Here is an 18,204-nt window from a genome sequence, read left to right as displayed (position 1 = left end):
TGTTTTCCGTTCAATTTGAACCATAGTTTCCTGTAACCAAGTTCCTGTAAACCTGAAGTACGATGTGGTAATACTTCGTACTTCAGCAACAAATAAATTTCGTACTTCAGCAACAAATAAAAGCAAAGCAACAAATAAATTTCTGTGCATTTACTATGAAAATAGTAAATAGCATTCAAATAAGGATTGGATATACTTTGTACTACGTAGGAAATAAAGCAAAACAACGAATAAAGTAAATTCCCCTGCCTTTACCATGAAAATAGTAAATAACATGTAAAGAGGAGAGGATATACTTTGTACTAAGATGTATAGGCACTACGAATACGTATGAATAAAGCAAATCAGCAAATAAATTTCCGTACATTTACCATGAAGATAGTAAAAAGGATAGGATAACATGTAGAGAGGATAGGATTACGTGTAAAGGGGATAGGATAGCATGTAAAGAGGATATGATACTATTTACTAAGATAGGGTATACTTGGTACTACGACTACGTATGAATAATGCAAAACAACAAATAAATTTCTGTGTCTTTATGTTTTATTCACGTTATTTTGTTTTATTTATAATAAATTATAAGATTTTTTTACTGTAAGGAAACTACATACTGTACACCATACTGTAAGTAAACTACAGTTAAAGTACCGGCACTTTTTACCGTAAAATTCATTTTTATCGGAACATGTTACGAAACAAGAAATTTGATATACCATAAATTTTTACAGTAATGATTGCCGTATGTAATTACTACGGTAATAATTACAGTAATAATTTCAGTAACAATTATCGTTTAATTAGAGTGATTCAGTGATTTCACAGTTATAATCACCGTAAACTCCTCCCTGAATCACTCTATTAAATAAATATTGCTGTAAAAAATGAATAAACCAAATCACCAAATAAATTCCCGTCCCTTAACCATGAAAATAGTAAATAGCTTGCAAAGATGAGAGGAAATACTTTGTTACTAAGATGTATAGGGTATTCTTGAAACTACGACTTCGAATGAATAAAGCAAATCAAAAAATAAATTTCTGTGCCTTTACCATGAAAATAGTAAAAAGGATAGGATAACATGTAGAGAGAATAGGTTTACATGTAAAGGGGATAGGATAGCATGTAAAGAGGATATAATACTATGTACTAAGATAGGGTATACTTGGTACTACGACTATGTATGAATAAAGCAAATCAACAAATAAATTCCCATGCCTTAACCATGAAAATAGTAAATGACATGCAAAGAGGACAGGATATACTTTGTACTAAGATGTATAGGGTATACTTGGTACTACGACTACGTATGAATAAAGCAAAACAACAAATAAATTTCTGTGCCTTTATGTTTTATTCACGCTATTTTGTTTTATTCATAAGATTTTTTAGCACTAAAATTCGTCATCGAAAAGAGCTACGCAACTTGTATTCTTACTCTTTAAAGATTTAGCAGAAAACTATATCTTATTTTATTATACTTGCCGCTTTATCAAGATTATTACATAATGATTGAAACGAAACCAAATAAAATAGTAGCTAAAACTTAAACCAAAAATCGATAAAAAGTAATATAATAATAAGAAAAAACGACGGTTATTCTAGATAAAAATTACCTTTCTTTCCGCAATCTCAGTATTTCCACGATATATAATATAAGTATCTAAAGTGGTTGGAGTAGATTTTCTTTCCTTCCTTGGAAATTCTCTCATCTTATTGCCCCAAGGCTGCAACGAACATTATCGAACATCGAAGCCCTTTAAGTGGAGAAGGCGGTTTCTTTTCCATCTTACCTCATTTCCATTCCATAGCTTCAAAAATATCAGAATTGAAAGTTTCAATTTTTTTTTTCCTAATTTTTTACGATGTCTGTGATACTATTCGCCATTGGAAGTTTTTGACACATGGTCGTTTTGAACTCCGGAATCCTTCCTTTGGCATTTTTTTCTCTTTTTTTGGCGCGATAACATGCGATGAATCACAATGTTGCTACTTACAGAAATATATTTATCGCTTCAGTTGTAACACTTTCGTTCCTGCGGCTGTAAAAGTGATTGCATTTGCATATAGAGGTGAATGCTACAGAGAGATATACTTGGTTACAACAGCGCATTCGCCCAAACGTGAAGCGAAATTTTAAAACAAAAGTTTATCTTTGTAGTAATTGTAAGTAAAGTTTAAACATTTGTGTCCTTAAATTTATTCTGAAAAACCCAAGCAACTGCATTATTTTAAAAATCCCTGAAAGTATAACTACGAAAATATCCGAATTAAGAATAAATTCTAACGTTAAAAGATTAAAGTAGTTGCATTGAAGTGATAGTGCTAACGTATGATGCTTTTGTTACTGGTGGTCATACATTTAGTTAAAAAGCTTGGGATAATATTTTCAAATAGAAAATATTAATTATAGTAAAGGAAAACGTTTTGAATGAAAAGCATCCCGAATTCCATGACGTCAATAAGATGCTTCTGTGGATGGAGTGTGCTGTTATCTAGTAGAAATTTCGGAAATTTGTATAGATTAAATAACTATGCTGAAACAATACTAAAGAACAGGTTGATGAAAAATAACACATTACGAAAGAGTGTGGTTTTTCTCAATATTTCTCCAAGCCCTTTGATAGAATTTTGCCATACAAATAATATAAATTTAAAAAGAACTTTTTTGTAAATTTTTAAAGATGCCTGAAGATGATACCTTTGATCTTGGTGCAAACAGACAATTGAAGGTTTTGAGACAATTTAATGATAATTTGTAAGGTTCGCATAAGTCTAATTTTATTACAGCAGAGAATAGTTTGACTTTAATATAAAAAGGTGGCAACATTCAGAGATGTAAATAGAACGCTTCGCAAAAATATATATTTCGCTGTTATTATTTTTCATTAAATGCTTTTATAAAATATCTCTTATCTTATTTACTGTATTGCATATTAATTAAATTCCTTGTCATTCAACTTTATCTTATATGGCGCAGCCGTCTTTTTAAAAAGGAACCTTTTTACAACTTATTCTTTGAACATCGTCTACTTCTACATTGAACTTCTTCTATCGCTACATTTTAAATTCTTTCCATGAAATTTTGACTGCCAACGAAGCAAAAAAGTATTCATCATTGGCTGATCCTCGCCCAGGTAAACCTATTTTGACAAAAAATAACATTTAACCGAAAAAAATTTGAAAATTGGATTCCATTACATACTGATTTCTTCTCGCCAAACATACGTCGCCAAAACAGCAAAAAGCTTTGTTTAAGTTATAAAAAAGTCATGATTTCCATGTACAAAATGACAAGTTTCTCTGTAGTAGCCGTTATAGGGGAGAGTGGGGTCAATTGTAACAGGGTACGATTGTAACAGAGCAAAAATTTCGACTGTCGGGTTCTAGATTTGGTTCCTAGGTGGCGCACAAGGTGTATTTAACAAATCTACATGTACACCCCTGATGGCAACCATTTTTATGTACTTTTGAAAGAGTTACATCACAAAAGATATTTTAACGCCACGCAAGTACTTTTTTTGGTATTAGAATACTATATTGTAACAAAGTAATTTTGTTTAAACAAATAAAAATTAGTAACCGAATATGTAAGTGGACACCTTAATTAACATTTCAATTAAAAAAAAGATTAGTTTTGCTAAATAACTAGCATTGTTTTTAACAAATGAAGCTTAAATGGCGTCTTGGTGACAATTGTAACAATAAGTAAAGGGACGATTGTAACAGTTGAAAATAAATAATCTTATGTTTACAAACCATTACTTAACGCTTTAAGAACCACCAATAGTTTCCTATAACATTTATATTATGTTACATGTGCATTACTTTATTTGTCACCTTTCACAGCATAAATTAAAATTTTTAACCCCTTAAAGTTAAAAGTTTAACCCTTTAGGTCTCTGCTCATTATTATTTTTACTCCTAAAATATCACTACTATTTTGATCAATGAAAAACTATATCACAACTATGATAATATGTATATTTAACTATGTTTTAGTTGAATTTATGAACTGTTACAATTGACCCCGTAAGTGGGGACAATTGTAACAAGTGCACGACTGTCAAAAATTGTTAATAACTAATATAATAATATTTAAAATCAGGTATTTATTTTTCTTCTAGTAGAGGATAGTCTACTTTACACGACTGCCAATAAATACTAATAATATATTGAATTTTTTGTTAGTTAAAAATAGTTAAGTAAAAAATATTACAATTGACCCCACTCTCCCCTATAGTAGAAATTTCGAAAACTAAAAATAATACTAAAGAGAAATTGGATGTAAAAAATTCTACCTCTTGAAAACGCGAGGCTTACCACTTTACTGCTTTCCGCTTTTAAATTGAATTTTTCAATACAAATAATTTCTTCCCTACTTTATTTTACATCAAATCATTATTTTGTGTACGTTCGGGCACATAGAATACATACATTATATAGTCCTTTTAGTTCGAAATGAATTATTTTCTGTACATTTTGTATTTTTTCTATTAAAATTTTTAAGCAATTGCTGTAACTCCATTTTAAAAATAATCTATGCAGATATGTAAACAACCCTAAGCTAACACGTTACGTTCACATTAATATAATGTAACATTTGATCTACTGATAGCATAACAATAAAAGCAAAAGCCTTATTTCCTGATACAATTTTATTTCTTTGGAACGCTCGGGTAGAAATACTATCCCATCTGTAGAATTTTATTTTATGGCATATTTATTGCATTTTGAACAATATAAATAATCGCATTCTGGACCATTGCTCTTATCCAAACGGGTCTTAGTTCTAACAATTTTCTCTAGGGACTAACGCATTGAACGTTTTCCGTTTCTTGTTTTTATCCACTAAAGAAATAAATCGTCTTCTGATATTACTTTGACAGATGATATGTTCTTAATATTCCGAATTGAATTTCAAATATTTGAAATTAATAGCATGCGAGTAGTACATTTCCTTTCTATTTTTAAAAATAGTTCTTTTAAAAGTGAATGGCAAGATATTTGCATTTAAAAGTGCTTAGGATATTTTTGGGTTGAATGAGAAACTCTTATTATTATTGCTGGCTGTTACGTGAGCAGTAAAAAATTACGGTACCGGCACTTTGGGTGCATCATCTGTAAAATCCATTTTTAACGTAATTTTTACTGCAATATTTATTTAATTAGAGTGAGTCACTGGTTTTAGTGTAATTGATACTGTAAAAATGATGGCATATCAGATTTTTCTTCCGTAATAAGTTTCGGTAAAAAGTATCGTTATCCTCACACCGGTACTTTTTCCTGCAATTTGATCCGGGATTTTTTGCAGTGAACAGACAAATCTTGAAGAAACATCTAGGAAATAAAGGGATCAATCCTGTCAAAATAGGGCAATATCAAAAGCTCTTTTTTTAGTATTAAAATTGGTGATTAATAAATACCTCGTCTTAATTTAAAAGTTTAGTTAGAAATATCTACATCATATCATAACATACTCATCTCAACAGTATCTAATTTTCCTTTTTTATTTATTTATTTTTCTTCTTAAATTTTGCTTCGCTTTTTTTCTTTAATTTTTAACAGCTTTTCAAAACAAATTCTTTAATCAGTATTTCTTTTTATTTTAGCTTCCGGAAAGCAATGAGCTGAGTCTGGCGGACCTGCGCCAGATGGCGGCCCGGCAGCAGCACCAAATTGAAGCCCATCAGCAACTATTAGTCGCCAAAGAGCAACGCTTGAAATTCCTGAAGCAACAAGAAGCTCGACACCATCAGGGACCGAATACCCATGCCCAAGAAGGGGACAGATTACGGTATTTGAGAGAGAAAGTGGAATTGCAAGAGTTGAAACTTCGGCGACTAAGGGCGCTTAGAGGACAAGTAGAACAGCATAAATCAAATAATTCCAATCTAGGTACGTTTATATTTTATATTTACCCATATTCAACACTAAAATATCGAAATCAATAGTTTTGCTGCTACTTTCAAGTGTCAAGTGTTCTTTACAAAATAACTTACGAAAAAATAAGTTATTTTAAAAGAAGTTAATTTTACTCAGAGTAAAAATGTTGACCAGAAGTTATTGTTCCACAAAAGATAAGGTATAATTTGTGCTTTGTAGACTACAGCAAAAAACAACGTTAATAAAACACGAATGAAAGTACAAAAAATAGGTACTGTACTTTCACCTGTGCTTTATTCACGCTGCTTTAGAAGTTATGGGATTATGTGACAAAACTGAACTTTATTGTCTGAAATTGTTTTGTCATTTATTTTATTGTGAAATCCAGTTGCAAAATGTTGTGCTCATTGATATGTGCTATTTAAAGCTACTGAGCACCACTCCTTGACATTATTGTTTTTTATATATTTTTGTAAAAAATATATTCTGTAATGGTTTCTTAGTTTTTCAAAGTTTTCTTAACATGATTACTTTTCACCAAAAATAGTGTTTCGATTATGTGAAGGAGACTAAACTGTCCTCTTCCATACTCCGAATCTGCACCCTATGACGTTCATACTTTCTATGAGCTTTTCTTTAGTCCAAAAATCTGCATCATATGACATTCATATTTTCAATAAACTCTTCCATAATTCAAATCTGCAGCATATGACTTTTATATTTGCAATAAACTCTGCTCTAGTCTAAATCTATATCATATGGCGTTCATGTTTTCAGTGAACTATTCCAATTCTGCACCATATGACGTTCATATTTTCAATGAACTCTTTTCATAATTCAAATCTGTACCATATGACGGTTTATACTTTCAATGAACTTTTCTTTAGTCCAAATCCGCATCATATGACATTCATATTTTCAATAAACTCTTCCATAACTCAAATCTGCAGCATATGACTTTTATATTTGCAATAAACTCTACTCTAGTCTAAATCTAGTATATCATATGACGTTCATGTTTTCAGTGAATTATTCCAATTCTGCACCATATGACGTTCATATTTTCAATGAACTCTTTCATAATTCAAATCTGTACCATCTGACTTACATACTTTCAATGAACATAAAACAGGCGAACAGTTTCATACGGTCCATGTAGTCAAGAAGTGAGTGTACAATTTCTTCTTACAGTGAGCAAGCACAGAGGACTAAGACTGTATTTGTGTCTCTATGCTGTGTAATTATGTTCATTGTGTAACTAGTGTCACCATACGAATAAATGCCTTAAAAATTTAAAACATTGCTTTCCAATTTCGTTAAAAAATTATTGTGAGATTAATTGTGTCTCGTCATTTGATTAATGTCTCTAGTGCAATTATGTATTTTTATGAAGTTTCATGTTGAAAATAATTTGTTAAGAGCCAATTATTATTACGTTTTCTTAACGTTCCAACGTTATGTCGTATTAAATTCCATATTCTACTAGTAGCCTCTGTGGGAAGTGTCTTGAATTTCTTGGTTTCTCTTGAAAATTTTACTATTTTACCACGTTTATATTAACTTGCCTTCGTGTATGTCTGTTTAGGTGGAATTTTGTAATCGATTTTAAGCTAACTTCCCGACTGGCTACAGACTTCAAATTTGGCACATAGTTCAGAATTGGATGACAATACATGAAAATGAAGAGAAAGAAGACATACGAAGTAAAATAAAATTAAAATTAAAGAAAAATTAGTATTTCCGCGATTGTCTTTTGTTGTCGTTTCGATTATTTCAAATTAGTGTCACATGTCAGTTGAAAAGTTTTGTGTACAGTGAGTGAAAAAATTGAGATTTTGGAAGTGAGTACAAAAAAAATCAAAATAAAAAAATAATATTTTTAAAAGCTACGTTTTTGTTGTGGAGAATAATAATTAAAAAATAAAAATTTGAAAAACAAAAAACGTGGGGCGCATGAAATACATAACAGTACATATACACATACATATACACATTTTTTTACTCATGCACATCCACATATACATGCACATACACATGCATATACACAAACATATTTCACATACACATTCAGATACAATTACAATTACAGATATACATACACATATTCTCATGAGCACACATACACACACTAATATAACATTACTGTAATGTATTTCATGCTCCCCCCGTTTTTCGTTTTTCAAATTCTTGTTTTTTAATTATTATTCTCCACTACAAAAACGTGGTTTTAAAAAATATTTTTTTTTATTATCTCTAAAGTTAAATTTTTTTTTTACCGGTAAGTTCCACATTCGATTAGCATATGTGCGTTCTATGCATGTCTTCGGCTGACAAGATAATTTAAAAACATTAAAATAAACATATCTTCAAAATTCTGTTCAGATGAAAAAATTTTCTTTTAAAAAAAATAATAATTAGGAAAAAAGTTAATATAATATTTGTACATATAAACGATACAATTAGTAATTTATTCACTTATGCAATCTGTAATATATTTCTTCTGTAATATATGTACCAGTCTTTTCTTAATGGGTTCGATTTGATATTGTTACATTTACCATCGTTATTTTTAAATCTTAAAAAAAAAATTCATAATATTTCTTCAGTTTAAGTTCATCAACCTGATAACCAGTGATGCAGAAAATATATTTTTTTCTTAAAAAAAAGTTTTCCATCATAAAAGGTATAATTTAAATTAAAGTAGAAACTGGTTAAATACTAAAAAGGAATGCATTTTGTTTGTCGTTCGTAATTTTTCTTATTTTTTAATGTATCTAACAGAAAAGCTGTTTTCAGATCTAGTTCTCTATACAGAACGAGGTATATCAGACTGCACACTTTTGTATCTGCCAACTCTTCTGGATTTTCCAGTAGACTACTGGATTTTGCCGGTTTCTCCTGGTCTACTGGTTTAAATATAAGCTTTTTTTCGTTCTCTAAATTTTAATAATAAAGTATTATTCTTTGCATAATATCATCTTTGTAAAGTAATAATGTCTTTGAAAAATACCAGAAATAAAATTAAAAGTCCTGTTTATTTCATTGAGAGGACACATATCTTAAGATTTTTCTCATAAATTTTAAATAAGAAAACTAGACAATCAACAGTTTCAGAATAGCAATTTAATACAGTAAGTCTTTTTTTTAATAGAGATTTGCTGAAATAGTCTTCCCACCCTTAAAATAACAAAAACAAGTGTTCTTAGGCATTAAAAATTCTTTTGCGAAAACAGATCTTTCTCAAAATTTTAATTATTAAGAAACTTGTTTGAAAAATATTGATTGTATAATTATCGTATTTTATTATATTTTCTACTTTTATAACCGTTGTTGAAAAGCCGACCTAATTTTGGGTTTACGACTACTAATTTTCAACTCCGTAGCCTTGTAATTTTGAACCAATCCAGAAGAAGAGGAAACTTCTGAATCAGTACCCCCAGAGGTACGATTTGTTATGGGAACATGGAGGACTATGTGATTCGACAGATTTAACTTGCATCAGTCACCATTTACTACACGGGAGTCTTCGGCCGGCGGGGATTGAACCCACGACCTTTTGGACATGGGCCCAGTGCCCTACCAGCCTGACTGTTTCGGTATAATTATTGTAAAGCATTTTCGCAACAGCCCGTTGTTGGCTCTCCATAATTTTCTCGCCAGCGGTATGATGGTAGCAATGTGGTCCGCATTCCACGCGGATTGCCTTTACTTTCCAGGCAGATATCGATTGCGCTCGCCAATTTTGACTTGGGGGATCTTCAAGCCAGCACCGTAAATTAATAAAACACACAATAACAAGACAGTGTCTTAACCACTATGCCTTATCGTAGCAAGTGTTATTATATTGTTATAGTAATTTAAAATAAAATAATAATAAAAAGAATCTAAATTTGAAATCGATAGCTCCTATTCTGGTTTGGCCACTATCGTAGCAAGTGTTATTATATAGTTATAGTAATTTAAAATAAAATAATAATAAAAAGAATCTAAATGTGAAAACGATAGCTCCTATTCTGGTTTGGCCACTATCGTAGCAAGTGTTATTATATTGTGATAGTAATTTAAAATAAAATAATAATAAAAGGAATCTAAATTTGAAAACGATAGCTCCTATCCTGGTTTTGCCACTATCGTAGCAAGTGTTATTATATTGTTATAGTAATTTAAAATAAAATAATAATAAGAAGAATCTAAATATGAAAGCGATAGCTCCTATTCTGGTTTGGCCATTATCGTAACAAGTGTTATTATATTGCGATAGTAATTTAAAATAAAATAATAATAAAAAGAATCTAAATTTGAAAACGATAGCTCCTATTCTGGTTTTGCCACTATCGTAACAAGTGTTATTATATTGTTATAGTAATTTAAAATAAAATAATAAAAAGAATCTAAATATGAAAGCGATACCTCCTATTCTGGTTAGACCACTATCGTAGCAAGTGTTATTATATTGTTATAGTAATTTAAAATAAAATAATAATAAAAAGAATCTAAATTTGAAAACGATAGCTCCTATTCTGGTTTGGCCACTATCGTAACAAGTGTTATTATATTGTTATAGTAATTTAAAACAAAATAATAATAAAAAGAATCTAAATTTGTAAACGATAGCTCCTATTCTGGTTTTACCACTATCGTAGCAAGTGTTATTATATTGTTATAGCAATTAAAAATGAAATAATAATAAAAAGAATTTAAATTTGAAAACTATAGCGCCTATTCTGGTTTGGCCAATATCTATTTTATGTTTTATTAAAATGTAACAACCATCATTTTATATATGAGAATTAAGTAAATATAATAAAAAAAGCTTATAAAAAAATTTCTCCCCCCCCCCCGGTTGAATTCCTTAATTACCTCCAGCAGAAAAGGTTTAAACATTCAGGAATGCAATGGACTGTGGGCGCATTTCTGAATATTTCCCTGAAAGTATAAGTTCAAGCTATATAAAAGCAAAAGATACAAAACTTTTTGCAATGCACGAATATAGTTGAAATGAGCTTTCGTAAAAACTTTAAATGGTGTTTCCTCAAAACTTAAGTTTTTTATTCTCGCAGACACGATAACTGCTTTATTTTCAACCGGTTTTCGTTTCGTGCCTGCAAGCATCAGAACACAGTTTAGAGAAAACGCATTTAAAGTTTACGGAAGCATGTTCGTGCCAAAATCAATGTAAGCAATGTTGAATCTTCTACTTTCTCAAAGTTTCAACTTATTACTTTGAGGAAAATGTTCTTAAACGTGAAAACTTTGGAGTTCAAAATTTTTCACCTCACCAGAGCCATTGAATATTATCACTTCTGAAACTATTTTTTTTATTGATATGATTTTTAGATTTCATTTTTACAGAAGCATATTCTTGTCAAAATCATTGCAAAGGTTGTTGCATCTGCATTTCCCCGAAAGTTTAAACTTAATACTTAGAGCAGGGACGACGAACCAATGGCACGCGTGCCATATATGACACGGGATACAATATTTTGGGTACGCCACCCATCACAAAGTTTACTATGAAGCATATTAACAATTAAATTAAAACTCAAAAGAAAATTATTGACTAAAAAATTAACAATTAATGCCAAAAAAAACAATTAATAACCATAAAAAACAAGGTAACAATAAATAACTAGCAAAAAAAATTAACAGTCCTACTTAAACTAACATACAATCTAATATAAGTTATTTGTCAGCTGATTTGCAACAACAGAAGTCACACTGATGTTACTTTAAGTTGAATTATGCGTATAATTGAGACATTGCAAAATGTTTTTTTTTCATAGTATATAAAGAGTTTTGAGTTAATAGTATTCAGTATTATTACTTTCTCAATAATCACGAAGTTAAAACTAGTTGATGGCACATCTATGACCACATTAAACAATTTTTTAGAAAAAATGGCAAGTTGGTGCAAAAAGGTTCGCCACCCCTGACATAGAGGAATATGTTGCTTTTGAATATGAAACCTTTCGTACTCAAAGTTTTCACGCCAAGGCCTGGATTTTGCATTCAATGTAGAACTTTTTTTTTTTTTTTTTTTTTTTTTTTTTGAATTTTTGACTATTTCATTTTTACAAAAATACTGACAAAATCATTGCCAAACAGTATTGCACCGTCCATTTTCTATGAATTTTATTTTCCTTTTTCTGAGAGTTTTAACTTCGAGAAAAATGTTGTCTGATGATAAACAAGCTTAACATTTTCAAATCAGTGTCCAGATTTTACATTTAATATTTACATTTTGAAATTCATTTTCATTTATTAGATTTTTAGACTCTATTTCATTTTTACGAAAACATGTTCGTAGCGAAATCAATTCAAATAGTGTGTGCTGCACCTTTCTTCTTTAAAGTATTTCATTTTAATACTCTGTGGAAAGTGTTTTCAATTGCTATACTGTCCAGCTCTAAATTTCCCATCACCAAACCCCGTTTTCTTCATTCGATATTTGTATTTTTGAATTATTTTTCATTAATATGATTTTTTCGCTTCTGTTTCATTTTTACGAAAGCATATTGGTGTCAAAATCGATGCAGTTTTGCGTCTTCCTTTTTCTAAGAGTTTCATTTGAATAGTATACTGAAAATGTGAATAGAGTCGAGCTCAATGCTCGGCAATCATCAATGCAATCATCAGTTTTGTATTCGCCATTTTATGTTTCAGAACTTTTTATATTTTATGCAATTCTTGAATTCGATTTCAATTTTACAAAAGCATAAAAGGTGCCAAAATCAATACCAACATCTTTCTTTTTCTAATTCAAAAGCTTCATGAGGCTGTTTATAGTAACTTTTTAATCATGTGGGAAAAAAACACTCTAAGAGCTTTAAACTCAAATAAAAACTTTAATTTTTAACAATGTATGTATACCATTGTGCCTTGTTGTCTGAACTTGAGAACAGATAAGTAGTTTAAATAATTGTAAAATTATTAATTTTTTTAATAGCCAATTTGGCGAATTTCTCCAACCGTAATGAAAATAATAAAATCAATAAATAATTCCCAGTTTTTGCATATTTTTATGAACCCAGACATTCTAGCATGCATTATAATATATCATCGAGTTATTTTGATATGAAGTTAAAGGGCGTATCAAAATCTTATGACATTTTAAAGACAGGCCTCAACATGTTTTTTTTTTTTTTTTTTTTTTTTTAATTTAATTTTTTGCTTCATTTTAAACTACTTAGATAGTTCCAAACACTTAGGATATAAATAAGAACTACTTTTTTTTTACTATATTTCATTTTTAAATTACTGTAAATTTTATTTTCGTATATAATTTTAAGTAAACTTTTTTTAACCACTTGAATCCACATTTAGAGTATACTAATTATTATAATAATTTTTTTTATTCAGTTTGGTATTTTGAGAGCTGTCTTTGAATATTTTGGTTTTTCATTGGTCCAAGCAAAATGTTTTGACATGATATAGGTATTTTAAAATCATATCTGAAAAATATAAACACGAACATTTTAATGCTTTCTTACAGTGTTGAATTTGTGGTGCTGCCATCTTACGACAACTTTTCAAACTATATGTTAATGTCAGCATTATTTTTGGTTATTAATTGTTTTTATAAAATTTAGTCTTGGTTGTTTCCATGAATGATGCACTAAAATCAGAAGACACAAATTATTAGTTCTTTACTTTTTCTAAACAAAATATGTTTACAAGAGGATTTTTTTTTTTCAAATAAGCTCTAAATATAACCCGTCATATAAGTCGACCGCTGAAAAACAAAATATGAAAATTTGTAACGAAAAAAAAATTATTAAGTTTACAAAATTTTCTCAAGTTAAAAATATTTCACATTGTTCTCTCTGGATTTTATACATTTGCCCTCAAATAAAGATGCATTAATAGGCGGCGCATACTTTTCATATCAGGCATCCTTACTCAGGCATAAAGATGCTCTGAGGCGATTAGTCAAATGATTCATCAATCGCTTGAAAAAATATGGATTAATATATTATTGTAAAATCTTTTAAAAAGTGTGAAATTTTTAATTCTTTGGATGGAGGTGACGAGGATTTTTGTGGGACTCAGCAGATGAAAAAGTAGAATCCATTACTGAGTAGGATCAGTAAGACGATGCTACTACCGTTTTCGGGAATCCTTAAATTTGTAGCGTTATAGTATGTTTTAAAAGTTTTCATTGTGTTCTAGTTTTTTGAAATGCTCTTGAATATAACTTTTCTTATTCTTAATGTATTTTTTTTTCTGAACGTAAATTTAAACCACTGTATTTTTTTCTTTAAAAAAAGGAATTGTATATAGTATAATGTTAAAAATAGTTTTTGAAAGGGGTAAATTTATACGGTGTTATTCATATCTATCTCATTGTTTATAATGCATCAATACAAATTTCTGGATAAATAAATGTCTAACTTTATTTATAAGTTGACCCCTTGATTTTCGTGGTTATTTTTTTTTTTTTTTTTTTTTTTTTTGGAGGGGGGGTTCTAAAGTTGACTTAAGCTGGAATAAATGATAAATAAATAAAAGGCAATTAAATATCTGCCGTGGAAAGCATCAAAACCTGTTTCAAATTACCCAAACCACTAAAAAATAGTGTACAAGAAGAAGAAAATTTTATCACATGCCTGTTTATAAACAACTTGCTCTAAAAAATAAACAAAAACAAACATGTGTTTTTACTCCCGTGACTTAAATGTAATATAATATTAAATCAATTTTTTTTGTAATTTTATTTTATTTTACTCACTTTCCTTAATTTCTTTTCGTTTGAAATTTAATACAAGTGTTTACGTTTCATTTATTTCAATTGCATTTTTTCCTGCCGGCTAGAAAACAATAGTATTTTCTAAAGTAATCTAAAATTTAAGGAAAAAGTATTTTTCAATGGTAATTATGTTTATACTTTTTATTCTAAATTTCTTAAGAAAAGAATGTAAAAAATTAATCCTTAAAATACAAGCCTGAATCTAAGAAGTAAGGAAATAACGAAGCAATCTCCAATCGTACTTTTTAATTATTAATTATAATTTATTTATTTTATGTTGATTTATTTTATGATTAAATTTCTCATAACTGCGTAAGAGCATTTTTTTACCATACTCTTTTTCAAAAGTAGTTAAATTTATTCATTTTTTTTTAGATTAAATAATAGTTCAATAAATAGTTCATTGACCAATACACAATGTTGGTAATTTTTGCTATCTCTTCGCAAGAATTTTTTTTTTTTTTTAATAATCCTAATTTTTGGCTAACCACTACTTGTGCATTCTTTAACTCTCCGTCACAAAATAGCTGCTTTCGAGTGATAAATTAAACATTGCTAATACCATGAAAGAAAGTAATAAGGATTGCTTGAAGTACTTCTTTAAATACGTAAACTGTATTTTTTTTTAAAGTATGTTTTAATTTTGCGTAACTTACTTTTCTGTCTTTTCAAAAACACCGCATCATGCATATTTAATTAAAAAATATTCAGATAATTTATGTATTTCTGCATTTATTTTACCTAAGTCTGTCTATCTTAGTCTATCTGTCTAAGTCTATTTTACCTAAGTTCTAAGTCTGTCGATAAGCCTGGTTAAAGGCTTTATAATGTATTCCACTAGCTTTTCACCCATTTCAAAAAGTTCTAAAAACTATATAAATTAGTTAAATTTATAATAGTCAACTGCTGAAACAAAATACAAACATTTGAACTTTAATATAATACTAACATGCCACTAAAATGCCAATACGTCATTTAATAGACGTATCATGCAAACAAATGATGATACTAGGATGGCTCTCTGCCAACATTATACGCATGCGCACTGTCGAGAAGTACAGATTCTTGTATTAACTGGTGACTTAATGTTGTAATGTTTTCGAAGCAGGTTCAATGGATTTGAATAAAGTTTTAATGTGTTTAGAGTTAGTACAGCATCTATTCTTCCATCTTACAAAGATTGCGGTAAATCCGTATTTCCTTATAGAACAGTGTCAAGATGTTGGATAGAAGGCGGTCGGCAGTGCCGAGGAACTTTAAAATGTTCAAACATGCGTTGTCCATGTCATCATAGTATCAGTAAAGAAGAAATTAATTGATGGTGTTGAGAATTGCTGTAACATTAGCAACTTTACACGTGTATACACGTGTTGCTTTAATTTCTGAAATGTTCAAGTTGCTATTTAGAATTTAAGACAGCTCCATTCCATTCAAACTATAAGTAGAACAGCTGCTTAGAATATCTTACGATTTCTACGTCATTGCATCGAGTTGTACAGAAAGCTGGTGATGATGTTGATGACTATCACCCGTAAATAAACAGTTACCACTACAAAAGCTCCATCACCGGTATTGAGGTAAACGAAGATTTCATGAAACATAAAACTTTCGAATTCCCTTTTTTGCACGAGTTACAATACTAATGATAGAGTTCAACTATTGTTTTCTTTTCTGGGTGATTCACAATTACAATGTTTTGACGAAAGTTTGACTTTGAATCAATTTTTTAGCACCCAGCACATAATTCTACTAATTCACTGTATTGAATTTTCTTCGTGTTATTGTATTGGAAGACTGGATGTAATTTAAAATGTTTAAGTGTGCTAAGAGCTGTTTTTATCTTTCAGGTGCAGAATTGGAGTCCATTCGAGCTTTGTTTAATGAAAAAGAAAAAGAGCTTTCAATGGCGGTGGCCAAAGTGGAAGAACTTACTCGCCAACTAGAGGAAGTTAGGAGAGGCGATGTAACGAGTCTTAAGCATGGTACATCCCCATCGCCGGCTGCACTTGAGTTTCAAAAGCTTAAGAGGGAATTGCTGGTATGTTGAATCTCTAATTTTAATGAGTTTTCGATTCATAAAGTAAAATAAACTTACCCTCTTCTCAAAATATTAACTAATTGAATTGAAGAAGTTGGAGTAATATAATGGTAAGTCCCATGTATGCAGTGGGTAGGAAAAATAATTCTTTCTAATAAGTTTTTTTCCTTTCTAAGGCAAGTCTAAAATTTCATGCTCCTTATTGTATCAACAAACAAATATGATTATTGATGTTTAATAAAACAACTAACTACTTGTATTTTAATTCGATAATTTTTTTTTTCAGTATCGGTCCAAATTGAATGAGCAACAAAATGCAAGAATTGCGCAGCAAAGAGAAACCCTTGCGAGGCGACAGTCAGAAATATCCCAAATGGACCAGCGAATTGCAGAGCTTCAACAACGTTTGCAACGCAAGAGACTCCTCAACCAACAGCTCAGCAGCCAACTGCACGCTGCAAGTCGTACTCGCCCTCGCCCCAACATAGCTGCTGTCGAACCCCTTAAACGCGCTGCTCAAGATGTCGAACTTATAAAAGATGACCTGAAAGTGCCCAGTGACACTGAATTCACGCCTAATAAAAAGGATCCTAAATATCAAACTCTTCCTTATAATACGAAGTTTCCCTTAGCAGGAAATGGAGACAATAATCAAAAATCCCATTTGGTGAATGGAACTGATGAGAAGCATTCTCACCAAAATGGTGGACCGCCTCCTTATCCTGAACCCCCCAGTGTACATTCTCCCCCAAATAAACCTTTACCTCCACGTGGTCTGGGGGCTTTATCGCCCCGGCCTTTTATTTCGAACTCTAGCGGGTCAACGAGGGGCCTGCCGCCTAGATTAGCCACAACTAACAGCAGTGGAACTATTTCATCGAGTAACAATGTAAGTAATAATTTATTATGTTGATGTACATAATACTGTATCAATGTATCATTATATCGTCATTAAATAGCAAATTCTCTCAATACTATCAACCATTTTAGGCGTCGTAAAATAAATAGTAATATCTAAGCATTTTTTGTCGTATCAATCTTTTTTCAAGCACATCAGTCGTGTATCAAAACTAATGGCAGTTTTAAATATAATTTGTCAAATCTATGGCTAAAGATTTTGCTGCATAAGAAATTAAAATATTTTGCTTTTTGTGAAAAGACAGAAAGAGAAATTTAATGTCTTTTCACGAAGAAATCTATTCTGTCAGAAAAATGTACAAAGATTTCTTTATGATGTACTTGTTTCTGAACACGAAAAAATTCTTTTTAATATTACAATGGAAGAGCTACTCAAGAAGAACTTTTAGAAGTCCGTTTGTTTTTCTACAAAGATAAATGTTCACCATATAATTTAAAAATTCTTTGGGCACAGCTCGCATACTGAAGAAAAACTTTTCGAAGCAAATACATGTTAAATGAATTAAAGCGCTGGTAGTATTTTTTTATGATGTTCTCTTTGATTGCAAAGTACAGAAAGATTACAAAGGCATGCTATTTGAAAAATAATTTTTCCACCCCGCATAGTTTTTGTAAC

The 18,204-nt window shown here is 30.2% G+C and overlaps 1 protein-coding gene across 7 annotated transcripts in view; it reads left to right on the top strand.

Annotated features, from left to right (window-relative positions):
* LOC107455064 (apoptosis-stimulating of p53 protein 1) overlaps positions 1-18,204 on the top strand; it is a 470,765-nt gene that overhangs the window by 437,445 nt on the left and 15,116 nt on the right. For all 7 annotated transcript variants that reach the window (XM_043039313.3, XM_043039312.3, XM_043039311.3 and 4 more), the window contains 3 exons: positions 5,613-5,898; positions 16,480-16,670; positions 16,957-17,559. In XM_043039313.3, the coding sequence (XP_042895247.2) occupies positions 5,613-5,898; positions 16,480-16,670; positions 16,957-17,559 (1,080 nt within the window). The remainder of the gene's footprint in view (positions 1-5,612; positions 5,899-16,479; positions 16,671-16,956; positions 17,560-18,204) is intronic.

This window comes from Parasteatoda tepidariorum, chromosome 10 (genome assembly GCF_982258835.1).
Source record: "Parasteatoda tepidariorum strain Cologne lab strain chromosome 10, Ptep-v5.0, whole genome shotgun sequence".
In the NCBI taxonomy this organism is placed as follows: Eukaryota; Metazoa; Arthropoda; class Arachnida; order Araneae; family Theridiidae; genus Parasteatoda; species Parasteatoda tepidariorum.
This window is presented reverse-complemented; position numbering and strand designations above follow the sequence as displayed.